The 25,599-nt window shown below is 44.8% G+C and overlaps 5 protein-coding genes and 1 pseudogene across 8 annotated transcripts; 3 read left to right on the top strand and 3 right to left on the bottom strand.

Annotated features, from left to right (window-relative positions):
* The first annotated feature begins 2,739 nt into the window (after positions 1–2,739).
* On the top strand, positions 2,740–5,725 carry LOC136477555 (pentatricopeptide repeat-containing protein At4g14850-like). Its single transcript, XM_066475755.1, has one exon. It carries the CDS (start codon positions 2,774–2,776, stop codon positions 5,411–5,413), a length of 2,640 nt encoding a protein of 879 aa, XP_066331852.1. The 5' UTR covers positions 2,740–2,773; the 3' UTR covers positions 5,414–5,725.
* Positions 5,726–6,201: 476 nt separating this feature from the next.
* LOC136474041 (folate-binding protein 1-like) lies at positions 6,202–7,701 on the bottom strand. Its single transcript, XM_066471657.1, has 3 exons — positions 7,517–7,701; positions 6,885–7,222; positions 6,202–6,576 (listed from the first exon to the last, which is right to left on the bottom strand). The coding sequence occupies exons 1-3, from the start codon at positions 7,568–7,570 to the stop codon at positions 6,468–6,470; spliced, it is 501 nt and encodes a 166-aa protein (XP_066327754.1). The 5' UTR covers positions 7,571–7,701; the 3' UTR covers positions 6,202–6,467.
* Positions 7,702–7,859: 158 nt separating this feature from the next.
* LOC136478852 (U2 spliceosomal RNA) lies at positions 7,860–8,066 on the top strand (annotated as a pseudogene).
* Positions 8,067–8,930: 864 nt separating this feature from the next.
* On the bottom strand, positions 8,931–10,037 carry LOC136474042 (FCS-Like Zinc finger 6-like). The gene is made up of 2 exons (XM_066471658.1): positions 9,666–10,037; positions 8,931–9,590 (listed from the first exon to the last, which is right to left on the bottom strand). The coding sequence occupies exons 1-2, from the start codon at positions 9,884–9,886 to the stop codon at positions 9,455–9,457; spliced, it is 357 nt and encodes a 118-aa protein (XP_066327755.1). The 5' UTR covers positions 9,887–10,037; the 3' UTR covers positions 8,931–9,454.
* A 2,422-nt stretch (positions 10,038–12,459) lies between these two features.
* Positions 12,460–16,847, bottom strand: LOC136477556 (uncharacterized). 3 transcript variants are annotated; one of them, XM_066475758.1, is made up of 4 exons: positions 16,593–16,847; positions 14,593–15,627; positions 13,368–14,229; positions 12,460–13,169 (listed from the first exon to the last, which is right to left on the bottom strand). In XM_066475758.1, the coding sequence occupies exons 2-3, from the start codon at positions 15,559–15,561 to the stop codon at positions 13,375–13,377; spliced, it is 1,824 nt and encodes a 607-aa protein (XP_066331855.1). In that variant the 5' UTR covers positions 15,562–15,627; positions 16,593–16,847; the 3' UTR covers positions 12,460–13,169; positions 13,368–13,374. The 3 variants fall into 3 exon arrangements, with proteins under 3 accessions (XP_066331855.1, XP_066331854.1, XP_066331853.1); XM_066475757.1 differs by having other exon boundaries at positions 12,460–13,186; XM_066475756.1 differs by having other exon boundaries at positions 12,460–13,191.
* Positions 16,848–20,215: 3,368 nt separating this feature from the next.
* On the top strand, positions 20,216–23,383 carry LOC136474043 (inorganic phosphate transporter 2-1, chloroplastic-like). Of its 2 annotated transcripts, XM_066471659.1 has the most exons (3): positions 20,216–21,010; positions 21,835–22,026; positions 22,194–23,383. In XM_066471659.1, the coding sequence occupies exons 1-3, from the start codon at positions 20,303–20,305 to the stop codon at positions 23,010–23,012; spliced, it is 1,719 nt and encodes a 572-aa protein (XP_066327756.1). In that variant the 5' UTR covers positions 20,216–20,302; the 3' UTR covers positions 23,013–23,383. The 2 variants fall into 2 exon arrangements, with proteins under 2 accessions (XP_066327756.1, XP_066327757.1); XM_066471660.1 differs by lacking the exon at positions 21,835–22,026.
* Positions 23,384–25,599: the final 2,216 nt, after the last annotated feature.

Below are 25,599 nucleotides of genomic sequence, written 5' to 3' on the forward strand. Positions count from 1 at the left end.
TAACTGTAGATAATATATTTCTTTCTTTTCCTATTTTGTTGGTGGCTACTTCGATCCTTCACAGCACTGTTTCTATTGTTTTTAACAGTGGCATTTAGAAAATGGCATGTAAACAAGTCAGATAATATACGTCAAATTATTTGTATTTCGTTGAACTTTTATATCGTATCGTAATTTGTCATAGTTTCTAGCTTAACCTTTGAATTTAAGGCTTATGGGTTTACTGAATTGCAATATGGTTTACTGAATTGAAAATGGTTTTACGGAATTGTATAAGAAATTTTTTTGTGCGGCACAACCTGTCATAAAATCCTAGGTCCGCCACTGTGGCTAAAGAGGTGGAAACCATCGATTCTGATTTAGGCCTTGTTTGTTTCCCCCTCCTAAACTTTAGTCCCTATCACATCGGATGTTTAGACACATGCATGGAGTATTAAATATAGACTAATTACGAAACTAAATACATAAATTGAGACTAATTTACGAGGCAATTTTTTTAAGCCTAATTAGTCCATGATTTGACAATATGGTGCTACAGTAAACATATGCTAATAATGGATTAATTAGGCTTAATAAATTCGTGTCGCAGATTACTGAGGACTTGTGTAATTTGTTTTATTATTACTATCTGAACCGAACACTCCCATGTGACACACGATGTGACATCCCTAAACTTTAGCCCCTGGATTTAAACACCCCTTAGTGTTTGACAGAATTTTCTCGATTCTCACGGTGGAAGGATCGTAGATATGATACCACAGCCTCCACCTCGCGGTACCAAAAACGCGAGTGCTAGTTCAATCTCGCGGTGGTGGTGTCTGCGGCGGTGGAAACAATCATCGATTCTAGTGGGGTGTTTGGCGGGATTTTCTCGATTCTCGCGATGGGAGGACTGCATATCTTATTTTAAGTGATCCCAAACACACCCGTTAGCATTTTTTTTCGAAAACCTACCCGTGAGCAATTTTCACCTTACTGATAGTTGCTAATACGATAATAGTTAGCATACCTTAGCAGATGACTTGTTTAGATCCAAGGCACGGTCAACAATTCTGGTGGGGTGTTGGGCGGGATTTTCTCGATTCTCACGGTGGGAGGACCGCATATCTGATTTTAAGCCGTCCCAAACACTCCCGTTAGCAGCTTTCATCTGATAGTTGCTAATACGATAATAGTTAGCACACCTTAGCAGGTGACTTGTTTAGATTTAAGGCGTAGATGCGAGTTATTGGCACATTAGATCCGAATGTGACCTAAAGCTATTTTTTACTCTTCTTTTAGATAACTTCTTTTAGATAACGTGCTAGTGCATTTAAGGTATAGTTTGGAGAACCTTTTACTAAAATAACAAGAGCCACGTGCTTGAGAGAGCTTCTGATTTTAGATGAGCGAGCTACGGATGGGATACCTACGTAAACCCTAGAAGAGCATCTAGTGGTAGCATACTAAGTTCCATCACTAATTATGCATCTAAATGATCACCTCCTTTCACTCGTCCTAGTAAATTATTCTCTCCTTTTGCACATAATCGCAAAGTGTTGGTATGCAAAATCTTCCTTTTCTAATGTAGAAATGATGTACATCCTTCTTTAGTGGACTATTATCTATCTTATGTATCTTCAATGAATGAGTAAGATGACGGTGCAACGAAAAGTATAGGTACACAGTACATGTTCACATCATAGACCTGATTAAACGATGGGTTAGATCAAGTCAAGCTATTTATGTTTTTTTTATTTGGGTCGAGTCATGGGTCGAAAACCAATGACCTGAACCTAACCCTACGCTTAGACATGTCTTTTTTTAGGTTGGGTGACCCATGATCAGATCTATCACATATATAGATATAGACTAGGGGCGTGTTTGGTTCCTGGCAAGGCTCCCCTGGCCTCACTTGGCATGAGCAACAAGATAGTCGACATGATAGCCAATTTGGCTCACCTAAGCCAACGAGAAAAATTTTCTGCACGGAAATCGAGGTAAACTAGCTACACATGCAAACACCATCACCCACTTTGATAGCTAGCTCGACAAAGAATCCAAACATATCCTCAATTTCCACCTTGGTTGGCTAGGGCCATGTACTCTGACCTTAGCTTCCATGTTGCACCTTAGGCTTCCTACTTGCTATTTTTCATATATTCTGCTCTCCAACACAATTTTTTTGTTCCTCGACACTCATTTATATGTGGGGTAAATTTGGCACTAGGGCAAATGGGCTCAAGGACCTCCCTCTTCGAAACTTGCAACTAGATCAGAACAAAATATAATAGATCTGGTTCGGCTTGGCATGCACCTCTTACCGACAAAAGGTGAAACTAGAAAATTCTTAGACAAGTAGGGTCCAAAACATTTCTTTTAAGTTTTAACGTAGAAAAGCCAAACTGATCTATAACTTAGGGCAATGAGTAATATTTATAATTGGGGATACAAAACAGGTTAACCTATGAGCCTATACAATTTTATTAGCACTTATAATTAATTCTTTAAGTGGACTGACTGATGATCTAACACACTTGCTTCGTTATTTAGAAACTTCTTCCGAAAGATTTGGCACACCGAAATGTTAGCAGAACGCGAGATGATACCATTTTCACGTGCCACTGCTGGTGCCCAGGTGCCCTGAGCCCCGTCCGATGCTCGATGCGCTACAACGACCTTCATAGAACCTGACAGGTGGGCCCGTCGCATTCACCTGGCGCGTCCCCCACCTGAAACCTTTCCCGCCTTCCGGGGAGGCGGCGGCTCGTTGTAGGATGCCACACCCACACCGATGCGGACTCCGGGAACCATCGGTCCGGCCCTCGCCCGCTTCGGCGCGTCGCGGTCGCTGCTCGCCGGAGCGCACCTCCACTCCCAGCTACTCAAGTCCGGCCTTCTCGCCGTCTTCAGCAACCACCTCCTCTCTTTCTACTCCAGATGCCGCCTCCCGAGCGCCGCACGGGCGGTGTTCGACGAAATCCCCGATCCGTGCCACGTCTCCTGGTCCTCGCTCGTCACCGCCTACTCCAACAACGGCATGCCGCGGGACGCACTCTGGGCGTTTCGGGCCATGCACGGGCGCGGCGTCCCGTGCAACGAGTTCGCGCTCCCCATCGTGCTCAAGTGCGCGCCGGATGTCAGGTTCGGCGCGCAGGTGCACGCGCTGGCTGTGGCCACGAGGCTCGCCCAGGACGTCTTCGTCGCCAACGCACTTGTGGCCATGTACGGAGGGTTCGGCATGGTGGACGAGGCCAGGAAGATGTTCGACGAGTCTGGAGGCGAGAGGAACGCCGTTTCTTGGAACGGCATGATATCGGCGTACGTCAAGAACGACCGGTGCAGGGATGCCTTTGGGGTGTTCCGCGAAATGGTGTGGAGCGGGGAGCGGCCGAATGAGTTCGGGTTCTCGTGTGTGGTGAACGCGTGCACGGGGTTGATGGATTTGGAGGCTGGGAGGCAGGTGCACGGGATGGTGGTGAGGACGGGATATGACAAGGATGTGTTCACAGCAAATGCTCTGGTTGACATGTACTCAAAGCTGGGAGACATTGAAATGGCAGCGGTGGTTTTTGAGAAGATGCCTGCGGCGGACGTTGTCTCATGGAATGCTTTCATTTCCGGGTGTGTAACTCACTGGCATGATCACCGTGCACTGGAGCTGCTACTACAGATGAAGTCTTTAGGAGTGGTGCCCAATGTGTTCACGTTATCTAGTGTTCTGAAGGCTTGTGCTGGTGCTGGTGCATTCAATTTGGGCCGGCAAATCCATGGGTTTATGATCAAGGCTGATGCAGATTCTGATGAGTTCGTCGCTGTTGGCCTTATTGACATGTACTCAAAGGATGGATTCTTGGATGATGCGAGGAAGGTGTTTGATTTCATGCCCCGAAGGGATTTGATTTTATGGAATGCACTGATCTCAGGCTGCTCTCATGGCGGACGGCATGCTGAGGTGCTGTCACTCTTTCACAGGATGAGAAAGGAGGGGCTTGACCTTGATGTCAATAGGACGACACTGTCTGCTGTTCTCAAGTCAACGGCGAGCTTGGAAGCAATCTGTCACACAAGACAGGTTCATGCTCTTGCAGAGAAGATAGGGCTCCTATCTGACTCTCATGTCATCAATGGGCTTATTGATTCATACTGGAAGTGTGATCGACTCGATTATGCAATTAAGGTTTTCAAAGAAAGCTGTTCTGATGACATTATATCTTCTACGTCCATGATGACAGCTCTCTCACAGTGCGACCATGGTGAGGATGCAATAAAGCTGTTTGTGCAGATGTTAAGAAAAGGCCTTGAACCTGATTCTTTTGTACTAAGTAGCCTCCTGAATGCTTGTGCTAGTCTGTCAGCCTATGAACAAGGGAAGCAAGTGCATGCTCATCTGATTAAGAGGCAGTTCACATCAGATGTGTTTGCAGGGAATGCTCTTGTGTACACTTATGCAAAGTGCGGGAGCATAGAGGATGCAGACATGGCATTCTCTCACCTGCCGGAGAGGGGAGTTGTCTCATGGTCTGCAATGATTGGAGGGCTTGCACAGCATGGACATGGGAAGAGAGCATTGGAATTGTTCCATAGAATGCTCGATGAGGGCGTTGCCCCAAACAACATCACGTTGACCAGTGTTCTCTCTGCTTGTAACCATGCCGGGCTTGTTGATGACGCAAAGAAATACTTCGAATCTATGAAGGGGACGTTTGGAATTGACAGGACTGAGGAACATTACGCATGCATGATTGATATTCTTGGTCGTGCAGGGAAACTAGAGGATGCTATGGAGCTTGTCAACAACATGCCATTCCAAGCAAATGCTGCAGTTTGGGGCGCACTTCTAGGAGCCTCAAGAGTACACCGAGATCCAGAGCTGGGAAGGATGGCAGCTGAGAAGCTCTTCACCCTAGAGCCTGAGAAGTCTGGCACACATGTCCTGCTTGCAAACACTTATGCTTCAGCAGGCATGTGGGATGAAATGGCTAAGGTGCGGAAGTTAATGAAAGACAGTAATGTCAAGAAGGAGCCTGCCATGAGCTGGGTTGAGATAAAGGACAAGGTGCATACTTTTATTGTTGGCGACAAGAGCCATCCAAGGACAAGAGAGATATATGGAAAGCTAGCTGAATTGGGAGATCTGATGAACAAAGCTGGTTATGTTCCAGATGTGGAGGTTGATCTGCACGATGTAGACAGAAGTGAAAAGGAGCTGCTTCTTTCTCACCACAGTGAGAGGCTGGCCGTTGCGTTTGCGTTGATCAGCACCCCATCGGGGGCCCCAATCAGAGTCAAGAAGAATCTGCGCATATGCATAGACTGCCATGTTGCATTCAAGTTTATTTCAAAGATCGTTTCAAGGGAGATTATCATCAGAGATATCAACCGGTTCCATCATTTCACAGATGGGACATGTTCTTGCGGTGATTATTGGTGAAAATAGTTCAGCAGATGATAATTTTGCAGCTTGTTGAGAATTCTGATGTTTAGAGCAGTTACATGCCTTCATGGAGGCTTATAGTTTCACAAAATTTTGTAGCCAGTCAGATGAGTGATGCAATGCAATTTTTTGTTTTGACATGCCCACAGCCATGCATTTTGCAGTTAAATCTGCAGTAGGCACTAAGCCATAGCTTTGTAGCATAGAAATATTCCTCATGCCATGGCTTTTTAAACACTCCCATTCAATTATTTTGTATACATCAATGGGGACAAAAAAAACTTCAGTCTGATCTTTCCCTAAATATTGGATTCAGCTATTGACAGTCTTCTCTATGTATGTGTTTCTATGGGAGGGGGTCCTACCATTATGTCAATTGAAAGGTTTGGCCATTGAGAAGGAACCTTCGTTGCTTAATATTCATGTGTAAACGCACATCCTTCACATAGCAAAACAGAGAACAAGATTACTTTTTTTTAAGAAGACTGGAGCAGAGCTCCTTTTTTTTCTTTCAATTTAAAATCATGTCAGATTGCTGGGTGGGGGGGGATCTGTGAGCCACTCTGATACATACAATTCTTGCTTTTAGAAACTTTTTCCTTGGAAAGGAAAAATGCATATATATTATAATATAATAATGAGTTTGGATTAAGTTGGTTAACAAAATAGACATGCTTCGCGAGAAATGGTCTTCCATAGATATACGTATACATATGCTCTACTGTCCTACTGTCCTAGATAAACTCACAGATCACAAATCATGTAGGCATGTCACTAGATATCAATGGCAGCAAAAAAGTCATTTCCAAATAATATGTACATGAACTCATCACAACCCATAAGTTCTGCATTCCAGGAATACTCAGTGACAACTTATAGAACTCTTCTTCTACAGAAGGATGACAAGGAGGTCGTAGCTGATGTATCTAAGCGCCAAAAGAGGGACAGAGTACACTCTATTGTTCACAGTTGATTGATTATACTGATCCACAAAAGTAGAACCACAAGTCCAAGAATCTTCTATGAGTAATACTAAGTTGCCTATGTCTTCCTAGCTCCGCTTCGTTTGTTGTGGGTTGGCACTAGAATCCAGCCTTCTCAATCTCATATTGTGAGCAATAGCAGCTTGCTTCTGGCGATGGATGTAGCTCTTTCTTTTGCTGCACAGATAAATGAGAGTTTGAAGTTCAACAGAAAAGAAGGGATATGAAGTGCAGGCTTCCAATGTGCCATCATAGCAGGAATTTAAGGCATCATGCCAGATAATTGCAAGATCACACTGAAAAAGGGACAAATCAAAGTCTTTTTTTTTTGCTCCTTTTCCTGTGGACCCATCATCTATTCCAAAAATATAAAACATACTCAGATCTACCAGAATTATTTATGCACATACTTTAGTACCTAATTGAATTAGGTTTTTACATATCTATGCATATATAAAGTGAAAGAGAAAAGGAATATGCAATACCTGATAAAAAAATTAAGGCCAGCTGTGAGAACCATTCCTCCAATTGCCCAAGAAACTCTTTCACCAACAGGCATTTCTCTTGCCCATCTCTGAAAATCTTGAACGTCCCATGAAGCCACACCACTTAATGTTGGACGGTCTTTTGAAGAAGTCCATGAATCAGAGATGGAATCCAAACTTGCTTTCCCACCATAGCAGAAAGTGTCATCAACTCCACCAGAGCTGGTCTCAGAAACTTGAACAGAGAAACCAGCAAGACGGCATAACTCTGTGCCATTAGAGACCCATTTATGTGCTTTGCCACAAAGGATGTCACCTAAACCACAAGGAGACAAGGCCTGACATACCAGTAAGGAGCATATTCAGAACCAAAGCGTGAAATCATAATCAACAAAAAAAGACCACGAGATGAAGCTAAAAATCTCTTAGCACAAGAAAAGGGAACTTCAGCAGAATCAACAGCTATTCAGAATGTAGAGAACAGACATGGGCTAGAACATGATTGTTTAGTGTAAAAATATAATCTGACCATGGAACTATCAAGCTTAATCTAGCAGCAGCACTTGTACTTGTGTGTCAGTACATGTTAGGTATCAGTACCCTTAATTATGTCCCTTAATCAGAGGGTTTACCTGTGTTTTCATATCTACAGAGAAGTATGATTCTGAACAAGCTTTGAAGACCATATCACAGAATGATGCGCATACAACAGGAGGTCCAGGCCTGACACCCACTCGTGGATCACATATTGAGCACTCAAGCAATTCCCACAAATGAATACATTCTTGACTGCCTTCACCAGTCAATGCAAGGTTTCTCACTGAGACCAGAGCAGGAAATGTCTGCGTCACATCGCAACATGTATTCTGACGGAATATCCTACACAGTGCTAGATCTCTGCGCCCCTTGGGTGCTCTTCCAGGAGGCTTGCCTTCAGATGAAAAGGCAGGGAACCGTCCACCTGGTGAAACACATACACCTTTTGGTTGTCCTGGGGAGGAAAAAAAAAGATTAAGTGTAGTATCTAATCTAATTAGTTTAATATCTTATATGTGGGCTATGGGCCCTCTTTGATATTAAATTTATTTTTTTGTTGGGAGGGTCCACAACGGTGGCTAGCAACTGGGGCACTCACGAGTTGCCCAGCAGTTGCACTGCTAGCAAGGGCCTGGCGCACCCCAACCAAAGCAAAGCTAAATTGCTCTCTGGGCCGTTGGTAGCTAAATTGTTCTCTGGGCCGTTGGTTTCTAGTTAGTAGATGGGCCATAGACTTACAACTGGCCTGCAACAAAGCTATTACTTTTATCTGGGCAGCCGGTTTGGAGTTTTGCGTTATACTCCTCGGTTCCAAAAAAAAAAAAAAGTGTCGTTTTTTACTTTCAGACATCTTATTTGATCATCCGTCTTATTCAAAATATTTATATAAATACCATCTATTTTGTTATAATTTATTTTATCATTAGAGATACTTTAATAATAATTTATTTATTTTATAATTTATAGTATAAAATTTTTTAATAAGATAGAATGGTCAAACATGATGTCTGAAAGTCAAAAAAAATAAAAGTCATTCTTTTTTGGAACAAGGGAGTAAGCTTTTGCAGCACAGGCCCATCAGCCCATGGTTGTCAGCCTTATAGCAACGTTGATTCAATCTGAGTAACCAAACACTAGCAAAATATTATTACCCAACGGCAAAGTTAATTCAATCAATCTGAGTATAACCAAATAACGGCAACGTTAATCACCCACCCGTGGTTGGTTATGCAATCGATCTTCTGTGAAACCAGCTTATCTGTGATTTAAACTTGCGCGCACATCTCAGCCTTTTGCTTTTCTGTGATTTAAACTTGCGCGCACATCTCAGCCTTTTGCTCTTGTAATCTTTTTTGCAGATCTAAGCCTCTTGTAATCTTTTTCACAGCACGCGCACGGAGAGGCATATATGCTCTTGAGACTTGAGAGGCATCATCTTACCGGAGAAGCAATAAAGGCGGCCAATCTCTCACATGTACAACCTTGTACCGTATGATAGATAAATACTCTCTGTCACACCGATACTGTATTATTATTGCACAAGATAGAAATTATACAAAATTGAATACAAGAGGAAACAACTAATAAGAAAAAAAAATATAAAGCATTTTCTCTCGAGGTGCACCACAGATACCGCCAAACTTGAACAGCGCATGCACACAGAGGATCAGCTCCGGTCAGTGATCCACCGTTGACGAACGAAGTTAATTTTGCGTGTGTAAGCCAACCTACATTGAGAGACGTAACAAAAGGGAGAGGCGTCCCGCTAACTACTCGGTCGATCCTGATCCACTTCATGAGGTGGGGCCCAACCCAAGAGAGGCTCCAAGTCATGGCCATCTTATCCAGTGGGTCCAGCCAGATGCCACGCACGTACGGAGTACTACCACTTTGTTGTGCCTGCGATGGGTCCCACGGGGATGAACTGTCAGACACTTCCACACTGTGTTCATCCTTGCCCCCGTCTCCCATCCATGAAGATTTGGTCGACTGGTGCACCCACACCTACATAGAGAAAACCTTGGTAGCCGCGCTCAGTAGGCGACACGGCCGCGGCCGGCGACTCGCCGCCTGCCGCGCACGGTGGAGGCACCCGCGCCATGGCCGGCGTCCTCGTCCATGAAGATCTGGCGGCACCGGCACTCCTCGCTGCAGAACGCCCGGTCGCCTCTGCATGCACGCACATCATCGCATACACTGTACAAAACAAAGGCTCGTGAGAGACGGCGCGGATCACAGCCCTACCTGTACATGTAGATGTCCATGCCCTCGGCGAGCTCTCTGTTGCAGAGGCAGCAGCGCTGCAGGAAGGAGCCCGCGGCCGTCGGAGAGACAGGGACCTGCTGATGATGCTTGTGGTTGGGGCCGTGGATCACGAGGGTGGCCTTGCTGATGATCTGCGCCGCCGCCGTCTTCCCCGGGTGGCTCTTGCTGTGGGGCTCCAGGAGAACGCTCAGCCCGGCCATCAAGCCAAATTAAAGCTCAGAGGCCAGAGCAGAGTAAGATTAGCTAGTAGCTACAGGCCTACAGCTACTGCGGATCGGATGCAGGATGCAGGATGCAGGATGCTCGATCTAGCCTGTTTTTTTTCCTCTTGGTTTTAACCCCTCTGTTTTCCTCGGATCCTTTTGTGTGTGATGGATATTTTACTCCATGGAAGGGGAGATCGCCTGGTGTGTCTATATATAAAGGAGGAAAGACGAGGGGTGTGCGTGGCAGCATGGGCTGCTGCGTTGCGCTTAATAAGGCCGAGCAGGGTTGGCACTTAGCAGTAGGCAGATTTTCGTCCTGTTCGCTTGGGCTTTTCGCTGATAAGCCATGGCTGAAAGTACTGTTGGTTGATTTGGTGTAAGAAAAAAATATTATTGACTGAAAAAGTATGACTTATAAGCAGACAAGTCCAAACGAACAGGGTGTTTGATTGGAGAGGGAGTTCGCCAATGCACCCCTAACACGCCTAACCACGTAATAACACCTTAAATATTCCATTGGGACTGTCCACACTAGTCCATTAGTAATCTCAACAGCTAATCACAGTGGAGCTCCATGGCTACACACTCATCAAGACCGTGTTCCAAATGGTCCAAGCGTTCGCATCACCCGTTGCCAACTTGCCATGCACCAAGTGCAATGATCGATGCATGCGGCCATGGAGCACCGAGCAGCAACAGCAACTGAGGTAAAGGCTGCGGCCCGCGGCGCTGCCCTGCCCACTGCCCACTGCCCACTGCTGCACTGACTTGCGTTCAGGCTTCTCTCCGCTCTCCTCCCTCCACGTGTAGGTGACAGGACTCCGTACGGATCCACTGCGCCTGCATGTGCTGTGGCCGGCCGTGTGGTCCCATTGGTTCAATGCTTCTACCAGACTGCCACGGTCAACAGGATACTCAACCGTATTGGTTTTAGATTTAGGAGTACTTTTCAGATCGTCGAGCTATAAATGCAGTACTCTTACAACGGTATCCTAATCAGGACGAGTTCTCCAGAGTCTTTTGAAATGAGATGCACCTGGCGTATCCTTCTAGCTGCATGTGATGAGTTTACGGGGAATTAAATGGTAATAATAACCAACAAAATTTACATGAAAGGGACGAATAGAGTACGTCACAGGACTCTAGTGTCGTTTTATACTGTGGCATAAGAATCCACTGCGCCTGCATGTGCTATGCCTGGTTGTGCCCACTGCCCTCGTGTTTGGCCCATGGAACACTCATCAGTATGGTTTTAGATATAAGAGTACCTTTTCATATAGTCGTGCTACAAATGCAAGGGTGGGTCTAGCGGTGGGGCGGCAGGGGGCACAAGCCCCTATCACCGCTGGTTTCATGGAGTCCTCCTAAAGCCCCTTTTAAGGGGTTTTTTTTTTTTGCCATGGCTGCTTGGAGGAGAGACTAGAGGTTGAAGATAACGATAAACTCGCAACTTTAGCCCCTTGAACGTTCATTCGAGATGACGTCTATTGAAATGAGATGCACCCAACGTACGCTTCTAACTGCAAAGCCAACATACATTTCTAACGGCAAAGCCATGTGATGAGCTCATGGGGAATCCAAGGGCAATAATAACCGATAAAATTTACATGAAAAGGAAAAGAAAGAGAGTACTACCTCTATCCACAAATGAGATATATAGTTTTTTTACGATACTTATAAACACAATATATATATGGTATATAGCAACTTAAAAAACCAAAATGATTTAGAATTTGGAACACACACAGAGAGAAGGTCTGGGTGCTTGAAATGAGCGGTGTCTTGCTGTTTTAAATATGTCAATGAGTTGTGTCTTACTCCACACATGATTAAGTCTTCTAGGTATAAAAAAAAACTGTCACTTTTTGATATGAAATGAGCGGTTTCTTGCTGTTCTTTTAAAAATAAAAATAAAAACGCCCAATGTCGGCCTGTAAATATAAACAATAGTTTCCAAACATCAGGAGTGGCCGAGTGGACATAATCTCTCACACAATTAGGGTAGAGACAAGGGGAAGGGGAAGAAACGAAACTAGCAGGGGGCACCGGGGCAGGACAAGAAGCGCAGCAGACGGGCTACGGAGTTGGGTGGGCGCAGAGTGGTCGGGGGATGCCGCAGCAGAAGCTGGTGGCCTCCAGCCCGCTGAAAGCGAAGGAGCGTACGGGCCACGGCCGTAGGCGTTTGGTGCCCGAGCTTACTGTTTCGAATTCGACGTGGCGCTATTATCCAGAGGCCGGAGCCCCCATAGCCCATTGGCAGAAATCCCGCTGGGAAACTTTGAACCCGATTCTTTTTCTTCTTCTTTTTTCCCTTTGTCTCGCCACACCAGCAAATTGGACGGATCACTAAACTTTGTTACAGAGGCTCATGTCCTACGAACCTTTCCAAATACACACTCCTACGTACAAGTCAAATCTACAGATGCGCACACGTGACACACGTCTTCCGTTAATCAATCCTTGTCAGTAAACTGGACTTTCTTTTGTAATGGCAGTGTTTCTGTGCCGTCCAACACCAGAAAGAACAAGAGACCATGGTAAGGTGTAGCGAAGACGGGGCATCGCAGTACAGTTCATTCACGCCTCAATTTACCCATTCATGTTACATTGTACATAAAACATTGATGTGCTTACTGAAAGCTCCTGTAAGGAACTAAGCACAGAAGGTAAGCACACAATGTCAATAACCACATACACGCACGCACTCGTACACTATGGCACACATTTGTTGGCATTTTGGCCCCAACAACACCCTCAATAAGGCTCAACAGAACAAGCGCCCAGCACACTATTTCATCGTAAGAGCATGACCCAAGCTAACGACCCCCTACTTGTTAGTCGTTATATACCAAAAAAGAAACAAGTACACCCTAAAGAAAGGAAACGTGGTCTTCACATTCCAGATAAGTCTAGTGGAAGGGGGGGAGTGCCAGGATTATGGCCTCTTCACCAAACTTCAGAAATAAAAAAAAGAAAAGAAAAAGAAAAAGAAAACAAACAATGCACAGTTTTGTTCATTCAAATAGTTGACAAACTGATGAAAACATGTTACAAACACCAAACAAGGACCAACATCTAAGAGGAAATATTGAATGGTCACAGGCACAGCTCAACCGACCCAGCAAGAAGACGTGGGAAGTTAATTTAATTGGGCCTTGCTTTGATGAGGACACATTAAAACGTCACCAGATCATTCCATTAGAAAGATTTGATGCTTGATAGTGCTGACTGCAGAACGCCCAGTAGTTGCTTCTGTAGCTGCTCAATTTGACTCCCTCTGAATACAAGTTCGGCCTGCCCTGTACAGGCAAGCATATAGATTGCTAAGGAATGATACATGCGAAAATGTGAAATATAAATAGCAAAGAATTTTGCAAAGAGAAAAGAAACTGTTAGTGATTGAATTGTCTTTTCAAAGAGACTAGCATTTCTCGTTGCAAAGATATTAGCATAATAGCATGTAAACAATCCGGACCTGTTCCTCAGCTTTTCTCACAGAAATCTTCCTGGTGGCCATCATTCTTCCATTCAGTTTCATCATCGGCTGCTCCCGTGGCATCATTCTCAGCATCGCTTTCGCTAGCTGTTTCCCACTCAGAGTCATCAGCCTCTTGACCAAACGCATCGCTAGCATCTCCTTCACAATGGACACCCCCATGCTTCAGAGCTGCTTCCCTGAATAGCCAAGCGGCACGCATCTGCTTCTTCACCAATCGCTCAGCATAATCAGGAACTTTGTTTTGCTTCAGGGATAAGTCAGGATCATTTGACTGAGAGCACTCGTTTATGAAAAGGATTGCATCCAACAAGCTCTCTTTTGCAAAACCAAGCATATCATATGCTTGAGCTCTTCTCCACAAACTCTTGGCATGACGATTCACAGGGCTATGAAGGCACAATGCTCGAGTAGCATCGCTTATAGCAGCCAATGGCTCCTGCAGGAGAAGGTAACACTGAGCTCGATTGCTGTAAAGAACCACCCGTTCTTTCTTGGATTTCATTGGACATAGCGCAAGTGCTTCAGAGTATTTCTCTGCAGCTCCTGCAATGTTCCCTGAAGAGAACAGTGAATTGCCTTCCAACTTGACAACCAATGCTGCAGCTTGTTTTATATGAAGATCCGCCTTTGGCATACTCTTTTCCAATTTCAAACTTTGCTTGGATCTCAAAAGCTCATCAATTTCTGCTTTGGTCTGAGCACTGATTGAACCACGTGAGTTACTCTGTTGCATACATTCTTGGAGGACCGTGACAATTGTGTCACCAAGCTTTTTATAATCACCCAGTGTCGAAATATCTGCTAAATCTATCAGTGTTGGCGCAACTTTATCTATAACCTGCACAAAAGGAGGAAAAAAAATAAGCGACTAGAGCTAAGAAAACTACAGTTAACAGATAGCGCTATCTGAATTGGGATTGAAGAAAAAAAGACATATGTATGCATTTTAGCTCAATGCTATTTCAGGAAACCATTGCATAATTACTCTTGAAACATTCAATTAGGAGGAATCAATTATCCTGACCTGGTGTTCCAAAGATTAGATTAATATTCTTATTTACTGTTTATGAGGAACTTTGTTATTTTTATTCTGTTCTAGACTTCTAGTCATCATCTCTAAGCTGCTGTGCATATTTCATGCCTTATTAGGCCTTAAACATAACCAATTTAAGCAAGCAAAATGTATTTCACAAGATCTTACCTTTTGATAAGTACTTGCATCCTGCACTAACCAGATCAGACAATCAACGGCCATGTATTGCCAGTCATCTGAAGAACGTGCAATGTTACATAAAGCATCAATTGTACCAGGAATGTTAGCAACATGACCTCGGCCAACTTTGCTCTGGCAGATTGTTCTTAGCAAACCAACACCAGCAGGCGAGTTCTCATTTACAAGTCCACCCCACATTCCAGGTAACTTGACTAGAAAATCAGGCTTGCAAATATCATGGAGGAATTCAGGCTTAAATGCAAAGCAGTTAATGAGTTGCAAAGACCAGCACTGCAGTTGACTTGCCCATTCCTCAGCTTTGCGGGATTCCATTTCCACACCACCCATGCCACGAGTAAGAAGGTCGCAATGGTAGCCAAGTCTTCGATCCACAAACTGGTAAAAGTGAGAGTACACAATCTCTAGGGAGCTCGAAGCAAGTTGAATGGCAAGTTCAAGTACTTCCCCATGATCGGCAACTGCAGGAAATGTACTAGGATATGTAGCCAAATGCCCCAAAGCTCTAACAGCAACTCTTTGCTCGACCCACGTCAGCCTACCTCTTAACAGTTCAACTAATGGAGGTATTACACCAGCACGAACAGCACGCTCGGCAAACTCCTCCATATTCATTGTGTATGATCCAATTATGTGAGCTGCATAATATGGGATGTAAATATTCTGATCATGTGCAAGCCAACGCCTGTTTTTTAACCCTTTCCATATAAGAGCTGCCATGCATTCAAATATGCCCAAGTTGATGAACTCGGGATCATTTGGGTGAGCCATCGCCGTGTTCCAGAGACCACTAATAGGGAGAACCTGACCATCGTCATCTTGGGAAGGAAGTTCCCTAAAGAACTTTAGCACACTTGCTCTTCGTTTACTAGGGTTTGCCTCCTTCATAACACAAAAGAAACATCCAGGATAAGGGCAATCTGATTGTATCTTGTCCATTATGGGAGGGGAGCCAATCGATTCTAGAAGCTTCTTTAATCAGAACCTCAATGATCACACTTCAAACTGCAGCAGGACAAACCATGAGCAAATTAATACACAAAGTTCTCCAATGAACAAGTTAAAGGACTACCGGAGGCATTATCAATGTAGGAAACTAGTTACAACAATAAGCAAACAACTATGCCATTTCATAAAGTGTATTCTTTCTATAATTATCTGCTAACTTTTGGAAGGCCAGACTACTGAAAAGTGGTGAGTACATCTGCTTGGTAACCATCGGGAAGCAGATCTGGAGCACGAGAAACAACTTCAGCAAAATCAGGCAAGCACTAAAGTGTTGAGACTTTATTGACTGAATGACCATGCCAATTTTTTTAAGAAAGGAATATGCATATATGACGAGAGATGATAACAAGATGTATAATAAATTAAATTATTTATACCATCTTCAGTGATGACAGTAGTGAATAGATCGAACTAATTTGTGTGCAGTTTACCTCTGTATGAACAGTGGTTTAAACAAGAGAAGTAGGAATTTTCAAAATAAAATCTTCCATATGCATTTGTATAAAGTAACAACATAACCTAAACAGAAATTCAATCAATTCAGTAGGTTTCGTTGGTTTCAGGAAGGAGAAAAATGGGAAGTGGATTCAACACTCAAGAAAGGGATGCAACGACGTAAAAAGTTAAGTGGCAGACTCCGTCAATCCAAACCTCTCACTCTCCGACCCTCACTTGAAAATTGCTTGCATCTAGAGTTAGAATAGATAAAGAGTATGAACTGAAGATCGAACTATGAGCTCAAGTTTTGAGCCATCGTCCAGAAACTTGAACTCGCAGCTTGAAATTTCGAAAGCTGTGGGCGAGCGGCTGGAACTTGCAGCTACGAAAAGGGGGACACGAAAAGGAGCTCCTAATCGGATAGCTGGAGAGGGGTTTCAAGCTGGAGATTTGAAAATCCCGGCCGCACCTCGAACCTCAGGAGCTACCAATTTTGAACTCTGCACAGCGAAATGGCACCTTACCAGCACATTCCAACGTGGCGGGACGCCGCCGTACGGCAATGGCGGCACGCGCTCGGTGCGGCGCGGTGGTGGCGGCGCCGCCGGGGCAGTGCGGGGCGGCGGCCAAGCTAGGGTTTGGCGAGGGCGCGCGCGGAGGGGCAGCAGCGGGCCGCGGGAGCGGGTGAGGAGAGCTTGGAGGAGGGAAATGGGCGAGCCCGGCGGATCTCCTCCGCGAACACGACGAGGGAGTCGCGCGCGCGCGTGCAGTTCGGGGAACATAATTGGGCGGAGGCGGCGGGGGGAAGGGCCGAGGGAGTGCGCGATGATGGCGACGGACGGGACGGACTCGCCGGTCCCACCAGGTCCATCTCGCGCGTCGACGGCTACGATGGAGCCGCGCCGCGAGCGGGCCAGGGGGGGTCGAGTCGAGGTCGATCCGTCTGGTCCCGTGCAGCCATGTGACGAGCGACGGACGGGCCTCGACGCACCCAACCCAACCCATCACCGGTGTCCACGGTCCCGCCCTCCCCGTCACGCTGCTCCCGTGCGTAGCACCCGCGTCGAGCCGAGCCGCCGACAGGGGCTGACGGGACCGCGACGCAGCGGCAGGGTCCATGTCCATCCCGTCAAACCAAATCATGCGCCCGAAAACGGCCAAGGGCCCGCCTGCAACGGGTACGCTACTCCACATGTGCAAACAGTGAGTAATTTACCGCGGTAGGACGATCGAATTTACGAATGGTTTCCGAGCTGAGTAGGCAACCCAGGTTTGGGCGCTAATCTGATTTGAATCCCGTCCTGTCCTCCAGTGCGATGCGGCCGTGCAACCCTCCTGTTCGTTTGACTGTGACTTGTCATAAACGATTATAAATTTTTAATCGGAACAGTATTTTTCTTTCACCTAAATTAGTTAGCAGTATTTCTTCACGAACCAGCCAACCGAACCGGCTGAAAGCGGGCAGGGTTACCTGGGATGCTGCGACTTTGCTGCTGGTTGATGCTCGCATGTTTGTTTCCGCGCGACAACGGAGGCCAGGCCAGGGTAAAAGCCGCATATAGGAAGGCGTAAACAAAGGAGGAGGAGCATGGAACTCCAGGTAAATTACGGGCCGCTCTCGTCCTTTTTGCGATCCCCTCCTTTTTGGCACTTTCCGCTTGGTGGTGTGTGGATGCCTACGCGCCATTGTTGATTAAACTGTTATTTAGATGATTTTTTTGAAACGATTATCTTGTTGATTCAACTGTCAACCACAAGTCCGCAACACTTGCGTCGATGATTCAAAATATTAAAAAATAGTAATTTTGTTCCGTAGGGCCAAGGCTGCGCAGTCTGCCGTGCGATGATCAAGTGACAGCCCAGTACAGAGCTGCAGAGCAATCATGATTCATAGTACATTTAACAGAGAGTACTGTGTGTGGGGGCAGAGCATGATGAGCGTGACAAGGGAAAAACTACACCCGGTTTAACTTTTTATTGGAGCTTCACGGTACAATAACCAAAGAGGCGCCAAACGAGGTTTGCCGGCTACGGAGCTCAGCTCATAGCTTCGAGATCAGTTGGGTATTGGATGTCCGTCGGCGACTCGGCTTCCTTCGGGTCCAGGAGGGAACATCAACGGCAGACGAGCAGTTTGAAGAAGCCATGGGGACACACACACACACACACAACGAAGTGATTCTCATTTCCATGCTAATGTTGCCTGAGACAGTGAGGCTGAGAGCAATATAGGACAAGGACAAGTGGACAAGAAGGCTGCTATTTTATTTTTTATACAGCATGGCCATATCATCAGGAAAGAGTGTCGAAAGGTGGAGTACCATGAGCATGAATCATGAAGCCGATACGCTCCACAGGCATACTGCCGCATAAGGCAAAGGCATAACGGGCCAGCGACCCGATCACGTGCACCTTTGGTCAGGCCGCGACGGCCTCCCCCACCGTCCCCCAGCTCATGCTACGGCAAAGCCCATTACAGATTAACCCACTCAGGCCCATACACTCGGTTACTCTTTGCTACGTTGGCTTCCCATGTGCCGAGCCTGATGTCGCGCCCTCCTGTTCCTTGTCCGGCAATGCAGGCGCTGGCGCAGCTTGAGTCCTAACATCCCCTCCCTCTTGCACGCGTGGATGCCCCAAGACAGCAGGCCGAAGGAATTGTTGGCGAAGATACTCCAAGTCGAGAGCGAAGCAGGCAAGTTGGTCCACTGAATGAGCCCTCGACGAATAGGCAAATGTCCCTTGAAGATAGTGCGACACTGGAGGACTTTCTGAAGAATACTCCAGCGAACCGTCGATGGAGGAAGAGAGTCCAAGATAGCACGGTGAGCACCCACCGACTTCTTGAGCTGGGAAACATGAAACACGGGGTGAATGGAAGAGGAAATCGGGAGCTCTAACCTGTAGGCCGCCGATCCAATTCGTTCTAGCGCACGATAAGGACCGGACTATTTGAAGGCCAGCTTCTGGTGTGCACGATCAGCAATTGATGATTGAACATAGGGCTACAGCTTAATTTGTGTGCTTATTCCTCAATCTCAAAGGAAATTAAAACCAGGAACGCTTTTGTTTCAGGAAGTTGTTTTTAAGCACGAAAGGTAGAGAATCATATTGGGAGGCCCATGCTCTTGCTAAAAGTGTTTTTTTTTACCAGGAAGATATGTATGGCTTCTTGGGCGTCCACAAATTTTGCATGTACCTCAAAACATTATGATTTAACAAGAGTGTACCTTCCTCTAAAAAAAACTGGATTCTCGAAGCCGTAGGATAGGATAAGACAAGCACTAGGATTCCACACCTGACCCGCGGACAACAAAGAGCCCGCAGATTCTTAGCGGCTTGTTGCGGCACAAATTGCTCATCCGTTTTCCGTGGTCCTGGGCCAGCACTCAGCAGCACTCATATTGACAACAGAGAAAACCTTTGCATCTCAATGATAAGCACATAAAGATGTCCAATGAGAGATCACATACCTTTATTCTTGGACCACAAAGGCACAAACCATTTTGTTCACATATTTAGTTAAATAATAAAGCAATGAAGCAAATATCCTACGGGAGGAAACATGCCCATGAATATTTGTCCAGCGGCACTGGTAAATATTTGTGGCCATGGAGATGTAGCGATAATATAGACACTGTATTAGGCCAACAGTAACCATATGAACAGCATAACATTTGTTTATCAAACGAACCGAGAACAGTGAACTTAGTGCAAATAAGAAGACTTGACATGGTGCTCGTTAAATTTGCTTAATGTGCACAGTGGATATATACCACAACACTACATATGAAACCCCACAAGGAACAGGACAAATATTTCAGAATCCATGGATTTTCAACAGCCCTAAGATGCTAGTGACATGCTAAACAGAGACCAACTACAGAAACAGACACAGAACCAGATCTTTGAAAACCGGCTGGACGCAAGGTGAGGCCAAGACGATCATGCAACTGAAAACAGTAAGGCGGTCAGCTGCGACACAGGTTATGGATTAGGCAGGAATCTTGCCCATATCCCCTTCCACCACTCATTTGCAGCCACCAACTGTTCACCTCAGCGTGAGCTGCCGTCACCACACCAGATACTACCAACTCTTCCCTCCATCCACAAAACGGTGCTCACTTCTTCCCAAAGTCCCCTTCTCCTTCCTCCTCTCCTCACTCTTAATCTCATCACTTTCATCTTGCTGCCTCCCTGCTCGCCGACCCTCTCTTTTCCTCCTGCAACTCCCATGTCTCAATCTTCTCCTTTCTTCTCCATCGCCCGAGTGCACGCTGGAGCAGGAGGGCGAACTGCGGCAGCCGCTCTCCTGCTCGGTCGCCCCATTGCTCAGCTGCCACATAGCATTCATGGCCTAAGGTGTTTCTCTTCAGCCAGAGTGACACCTGCCAAGACGCTGCAATCACACCTCAGCCTCCCCCACGCCACACTGTCCTCCTTTCCCGATGCCGAAGATGGCTCCAATGCGAAAGCCAGCGACACAAAGGCTGGGGAGGAGCAGATCGGGGAATGCGAGATGTCAGAGATGGCAAAGGCATTCCATATCTCACCACGGATGGCGATGTCGATCTCTGTGATGATTGCATTCGCCGCGCTCACCATACCGCTGGCGATGCGCTCACTGGTCTGCCATGGAACCTTCAAAATGAACGCGGTGGCATACTTTACGCTTCTGTCAGGGTTCTATATGGCATGGAATATTGGGGCGAATGATGTTGCAAATGCCATGGGGACGTCAGTTGGGTCCGGAGCTTTGACACTCCGGCAGGCGGTGGTGACTGCAGCAGTGCTAGAGTTCTCCGGTGCATTCCTTATGGGAACCCATGTCACCAGCACCATGCAGAAGGGAATACTGGTTGCGTCTGTCTTCCAAGGAAAGGACTCTCTGCTCTTTGCTGGACTGATATCCTCCCTTGCTGCTGCCGGTACATGGCTGCAGGTATGTTCCATCACCCTTTTGAGTTCTGCAGCTTTGCTACACCACGCCAATCAGATCATGCAGTTTTGTAGTGGACATGAGGATCACGGAATTACTGAGACTTCACCCAGTTTCTTCAGCCTACAATACAGAAGGTTTAGGAATTAGGATGTACTATGAGTGACATGATCATGGCACCAGAGCTGATTGATTAATCTAATATGGAAAGTCATAATCCTTACACTCATAGAAGCTAGTTAATGTTTCCAAACAAATCATAGCGGCTAACTGCATCTTTATAACAACTCTGCAAAGGGAAAGGAACCAGCAACTTAACAAATATAACCATCTATCTACATCATGGTTTTAGGCTTCGCGATGTGAAAAATCTGATATGCCCATGTTGAGACTGGTTTAGTTATACGTGATCATTATTGCAAACTGCACCTTAAGAGTATGAGTTTCATTTCCAACTTTCAGAGATGACTCATTGGATAACAGTTGCCAACATAGCAGCAAGGAACATATTTGAAGAATCTTGCATCTAAAGTTTGTAATAAGTAGAATGAGCAGAATTAACACAGTTTTAGTGTGTCATCAACTGTGTTAACATCTAATATCTATGTAAGCAATGAAGTTATGATTCACATGTATGGGTGAGAATCCAAGATAAACACGAACAGCAGCTTCGAAAATAGCTTTTTTATCATCAACAGATGTAATGCCTCTGCCAATGTTTTGTCTTTTATAGTCTTGAGAATACAGGGCACTAACATTTATAAAGAATAAGAAGCATCTATGCTATTTATAAGCATCTACATATATTAACCTGTACTATTTCTTAGGTTGCTTCGTCATATGGCTGGCCTGTCTCAACTACACATTGTATCGTTGGAGCCATGGTTGGTTTTGGGCTGGTGTATGGAGGGGTGAATGCAGTTTTCTGGAGTTCTTTGGCTAGAGTATCTTCATCTTGGGTCATTTCTCCATTGATGGGTGCAGCAGTCTCTTTTCTTGTTTACAAGTGCATACGCAGGGTAAGTTCTAGAGTAGACTCCCTTTATAAGCTAAATGACACAAAAAAAAGACAGTTGCATTTCAATACTTATACAAAAATGATTATATAATCAAAATGTCATAAATACATAGCATAAAAATACTGTTTGTGACGAGGTGCAAAGGTTATTGACCTGTTTTCACTTAGTTTGTATACAGCGCACCAAATCCAGGCCAGGCTGCAGCTGCTGCTGCACCGATCGCAGTCTTTGCTGGTGTCACTGCAATCTCGTTTGCTGCTTTTCCTCTCAGTAAGGTGTTTTCCATTGCCATCCTGCAAGCAGTATCCAGTGGGGCAATAGGAGCCATCATTGTTTCCCGAGTGATCCAAAAACAGCTAGGTGACTTACTGTCTTCAGAAGCAGAAAAGATAGCATCTGCTGATAAGTCAAATGTTCAGCAGGCTGGACTTCTTTCGGACATTGCTGGTCCTACAGGAGCTCAGTTGCAGATTGTGTATAGTGTATTTGGTTACATGCAAGTCTTATCGGCATGCTTCATGTCATTTGCTCACGGAGGAAATGACGTCTCCAATGCCATAGGCCCCCTGGCTGCAGCTTTGTCCATTCTTCAAGGTGTGGCAAGCAGTGCTGAGATAGTCATACCTACTGAAGTTCTTGCTTGGGGTGGTTTTGGAATTGTTGCAGGGCTTACAATGTGGGGATATAGGGTGATAGCAACAATTGGCAAGAAAATCACAGAACTAACACCTACTAGGGGCTTTGCTGCAGAGTTTGCAGCAGCTTCAGTTGTCTTGTTCGCATCAAAGCTTGGGTTGCCTGTATCTGCCACGCATACACTTGTTGGAGCAGTGATGGGTGTCGGATTTGCAAGAGGGCTCAATAGAGTCAGAGCAGAGACAGTTCGTGAAATTGTGGCGTCCTGGTTGGTTACAATTCCAGTTGGTGCTGTCCTATCTATCTTCTACACATTGATCTTGACCAAAATTCTGGCATACTTAATGTGAGTGGATTGTAAAATATAAGAGCTGCTTTTAAGTGGTACAGCCCATTATAGCTTCATAAATTTTGATCAGTGGAAAAAGGGTTTTCTTTGCAAAAGTGAAGAGATAAACTGATTCCACAAGTTCAATCAGAAATTTACAAGATTTTCCAAGATCAAATAATCATTTTCTTGGCAACTGAGTGCAATTACGGAAAAGGTTTCCAGCAAATAATCATGGGACAGACTCCAGATTTTTTCAACTTTTTATACTACCTTGTATGTCTGTCACAAGGTCGAATACTGTTACTTCTTGTAGAGTTATTATACATATAGATGTAATGGTTGGTCAAATTTCTTCTTGTAAATTGTAATAAAATCACATGATTTGGTTCATTGCCAATCATCCTAGAATAAGCTCCTTCCTCTGTAGGAAATTATGTGGCAGAACCGCCTAATCTAATGCCTCCCAGAAGTGCTCGTCTTCTATTAGACACTAAGCACCCAAAGGAGAACACCAAATTACTCGGTTCCGTCGGACACACCCCAGGAGAGAACCCGAAAATCTACATTTTTCTATCAGGATCACAAATGAGATAATAAAACTTACATCATTCTTAACCATGTTTTACATCACTTTTAATACAACATCAGAGTATAATATTTATTATTACAACAGCGAAATGTAATCATATTATCAGAGTTATGAATAATTTAATTAATAGCGGAATATAAACATGTGAACAGAGTTACATCGAAAATAAACATATATTCATGGCATGATGACGCATTGATAAATAAACTAGGACAACAGATTCTAAAACTTTCATTTATAAAAACATTTGGTGAGAGTTATGAATAAAACTATGATCACAGCGTAAAGAAAATCCTCTCTGAGCCCACCAGAAGGAATCCACACATAAGAGTCAGCTTTAGCCTCCACCTGTCACCTGCAACAGGGGGAATAAAACCCTGAGTACTCAATTATACTCAGCAAGACTTACCCGACAGGAGGAAAGAAAAGACTCCAATGATATGCAAGGCATCTGACTTGTGGGTTTATTGCAATTGCAGAAAGCATTACTAAGCGTGCATCCTTATATTCAATTTTTATTCATAGCCGCATTGGTTCATTAACTAATCATTCTATGTAAGCACATGTGCTACTTTCAAGTAGGTGGTAAGCAATCAGATTTCCTATTTTCATCTTTCATCTTTCATCTTTTAGTTCTTACTACGGTGCTAGACCGCAGACAAGCCATACCGGATTTCCCGGCATTCGCGAATCAATGCCCCCAGCTAGGTACCTCGAAAACACACGCCCCGCTTATACCCAAGACACAAGTAGGGCCAACCCATCACCCTCCTGTCCTAGGGTCCTAGGTCCCCGTCTAAACTAGGACTCCAAGCCCCTGCCCCTGAGTCTTGGACTCGGTGTAGTGCAAGGACCTCCTCCACCAAAAAGAAACTTTGACAGTCGGTCTGGAAAGAGCCGAAACCCACGACAAGAGAGCAACAAGTCTTCTAAGCGCCCATACCCAAGTATGTGCTCGGGATAATAAGTCTGTGACTTGCCTAGAGTCTTATACAACGGTCGGTCCTTAACCGACACAGACAGGAAAAACAGTGTAACCGAGTCATGCCCCGCATCACAGTGACACAACCTCTTACACCCACCAAAACCCAAACCATATCCCTGCCAGGTCACCATTTTTCTTTCCATCATTTTTATATATTCCAAGTGATAATAATTCAATAATATAATTCTTATTTCTCACGAGTGACAGCCATCACTCGACTTCTACCGGAGTCATGTAGCATAGCAATCTACACGATCCTGTCATACTAGTAAGACTCATATACATATATACAAGTGGGTTTCATTTAACTCCTTAAAACTTAATGCACAAATATAATTTAAACTACCGAAAAGTAGGGGTTCTGCACCGGGGCTTGCCTGGGTAAGATATATTAAAAAGTTAGTATCTGCATCTTCAGATCATCCACATCATCTGAATAGAAAGCCCATCGCATCATCCCTGGAGAGAATACCATCACACCATCTGCAGATTCCCACTCATCCTTCACTTGATCCGTTAATCCATCATAGTACCTAGATGATATGCATTGATGCAAATGCATAGATGTAAATAATCAACGACAGTCGAAATGCTTAGAAATCCAATCACGCCTAACAAGCTAACGAGATAGCTCTAACAGTGGTCTACGTATCTACGTTGTCGAATAAGGCGTTATTTCTCAACAATTATTTTAGTTATATAAACCAAGGTTGTTTCTTTATTTCATTCTATCGATTTAACTATTATTTGAAATAGAGCATCATTATCTACCTAGCAAACTAATTATTATTGAGCTACAAAAATTACAATGAGCACCTAATATTGCTAGGAGCCTACTGTATAAATTTTAGATTCAACACTATTACCAATTTATGACAACAATTTCTACAAGTTTATATTTTTACACTATTAAGTACCTTAAATTAATTATATAGCTTCCAAGAATATTATCACACTATGGGAACAAAATATACTAACAGGTAGATCATGATTTTAGGAGACTACCAAAATTAATTTGGTATTTTTATGATT

Source organism: Miscanthus floridulus, chromosome 8, assembly GCF_019320115.1.
Source record: "Miscanthus floridulus cultivar M001 chromosome 8, ASM1932011v1, whole genome shotgun sequence".
NCBI lineage: Eukaryota > Viridiplantae > Streptophyta > Magnoliopsida > Poales > Poaceae > Miscanthus > Miscanthus floridulus.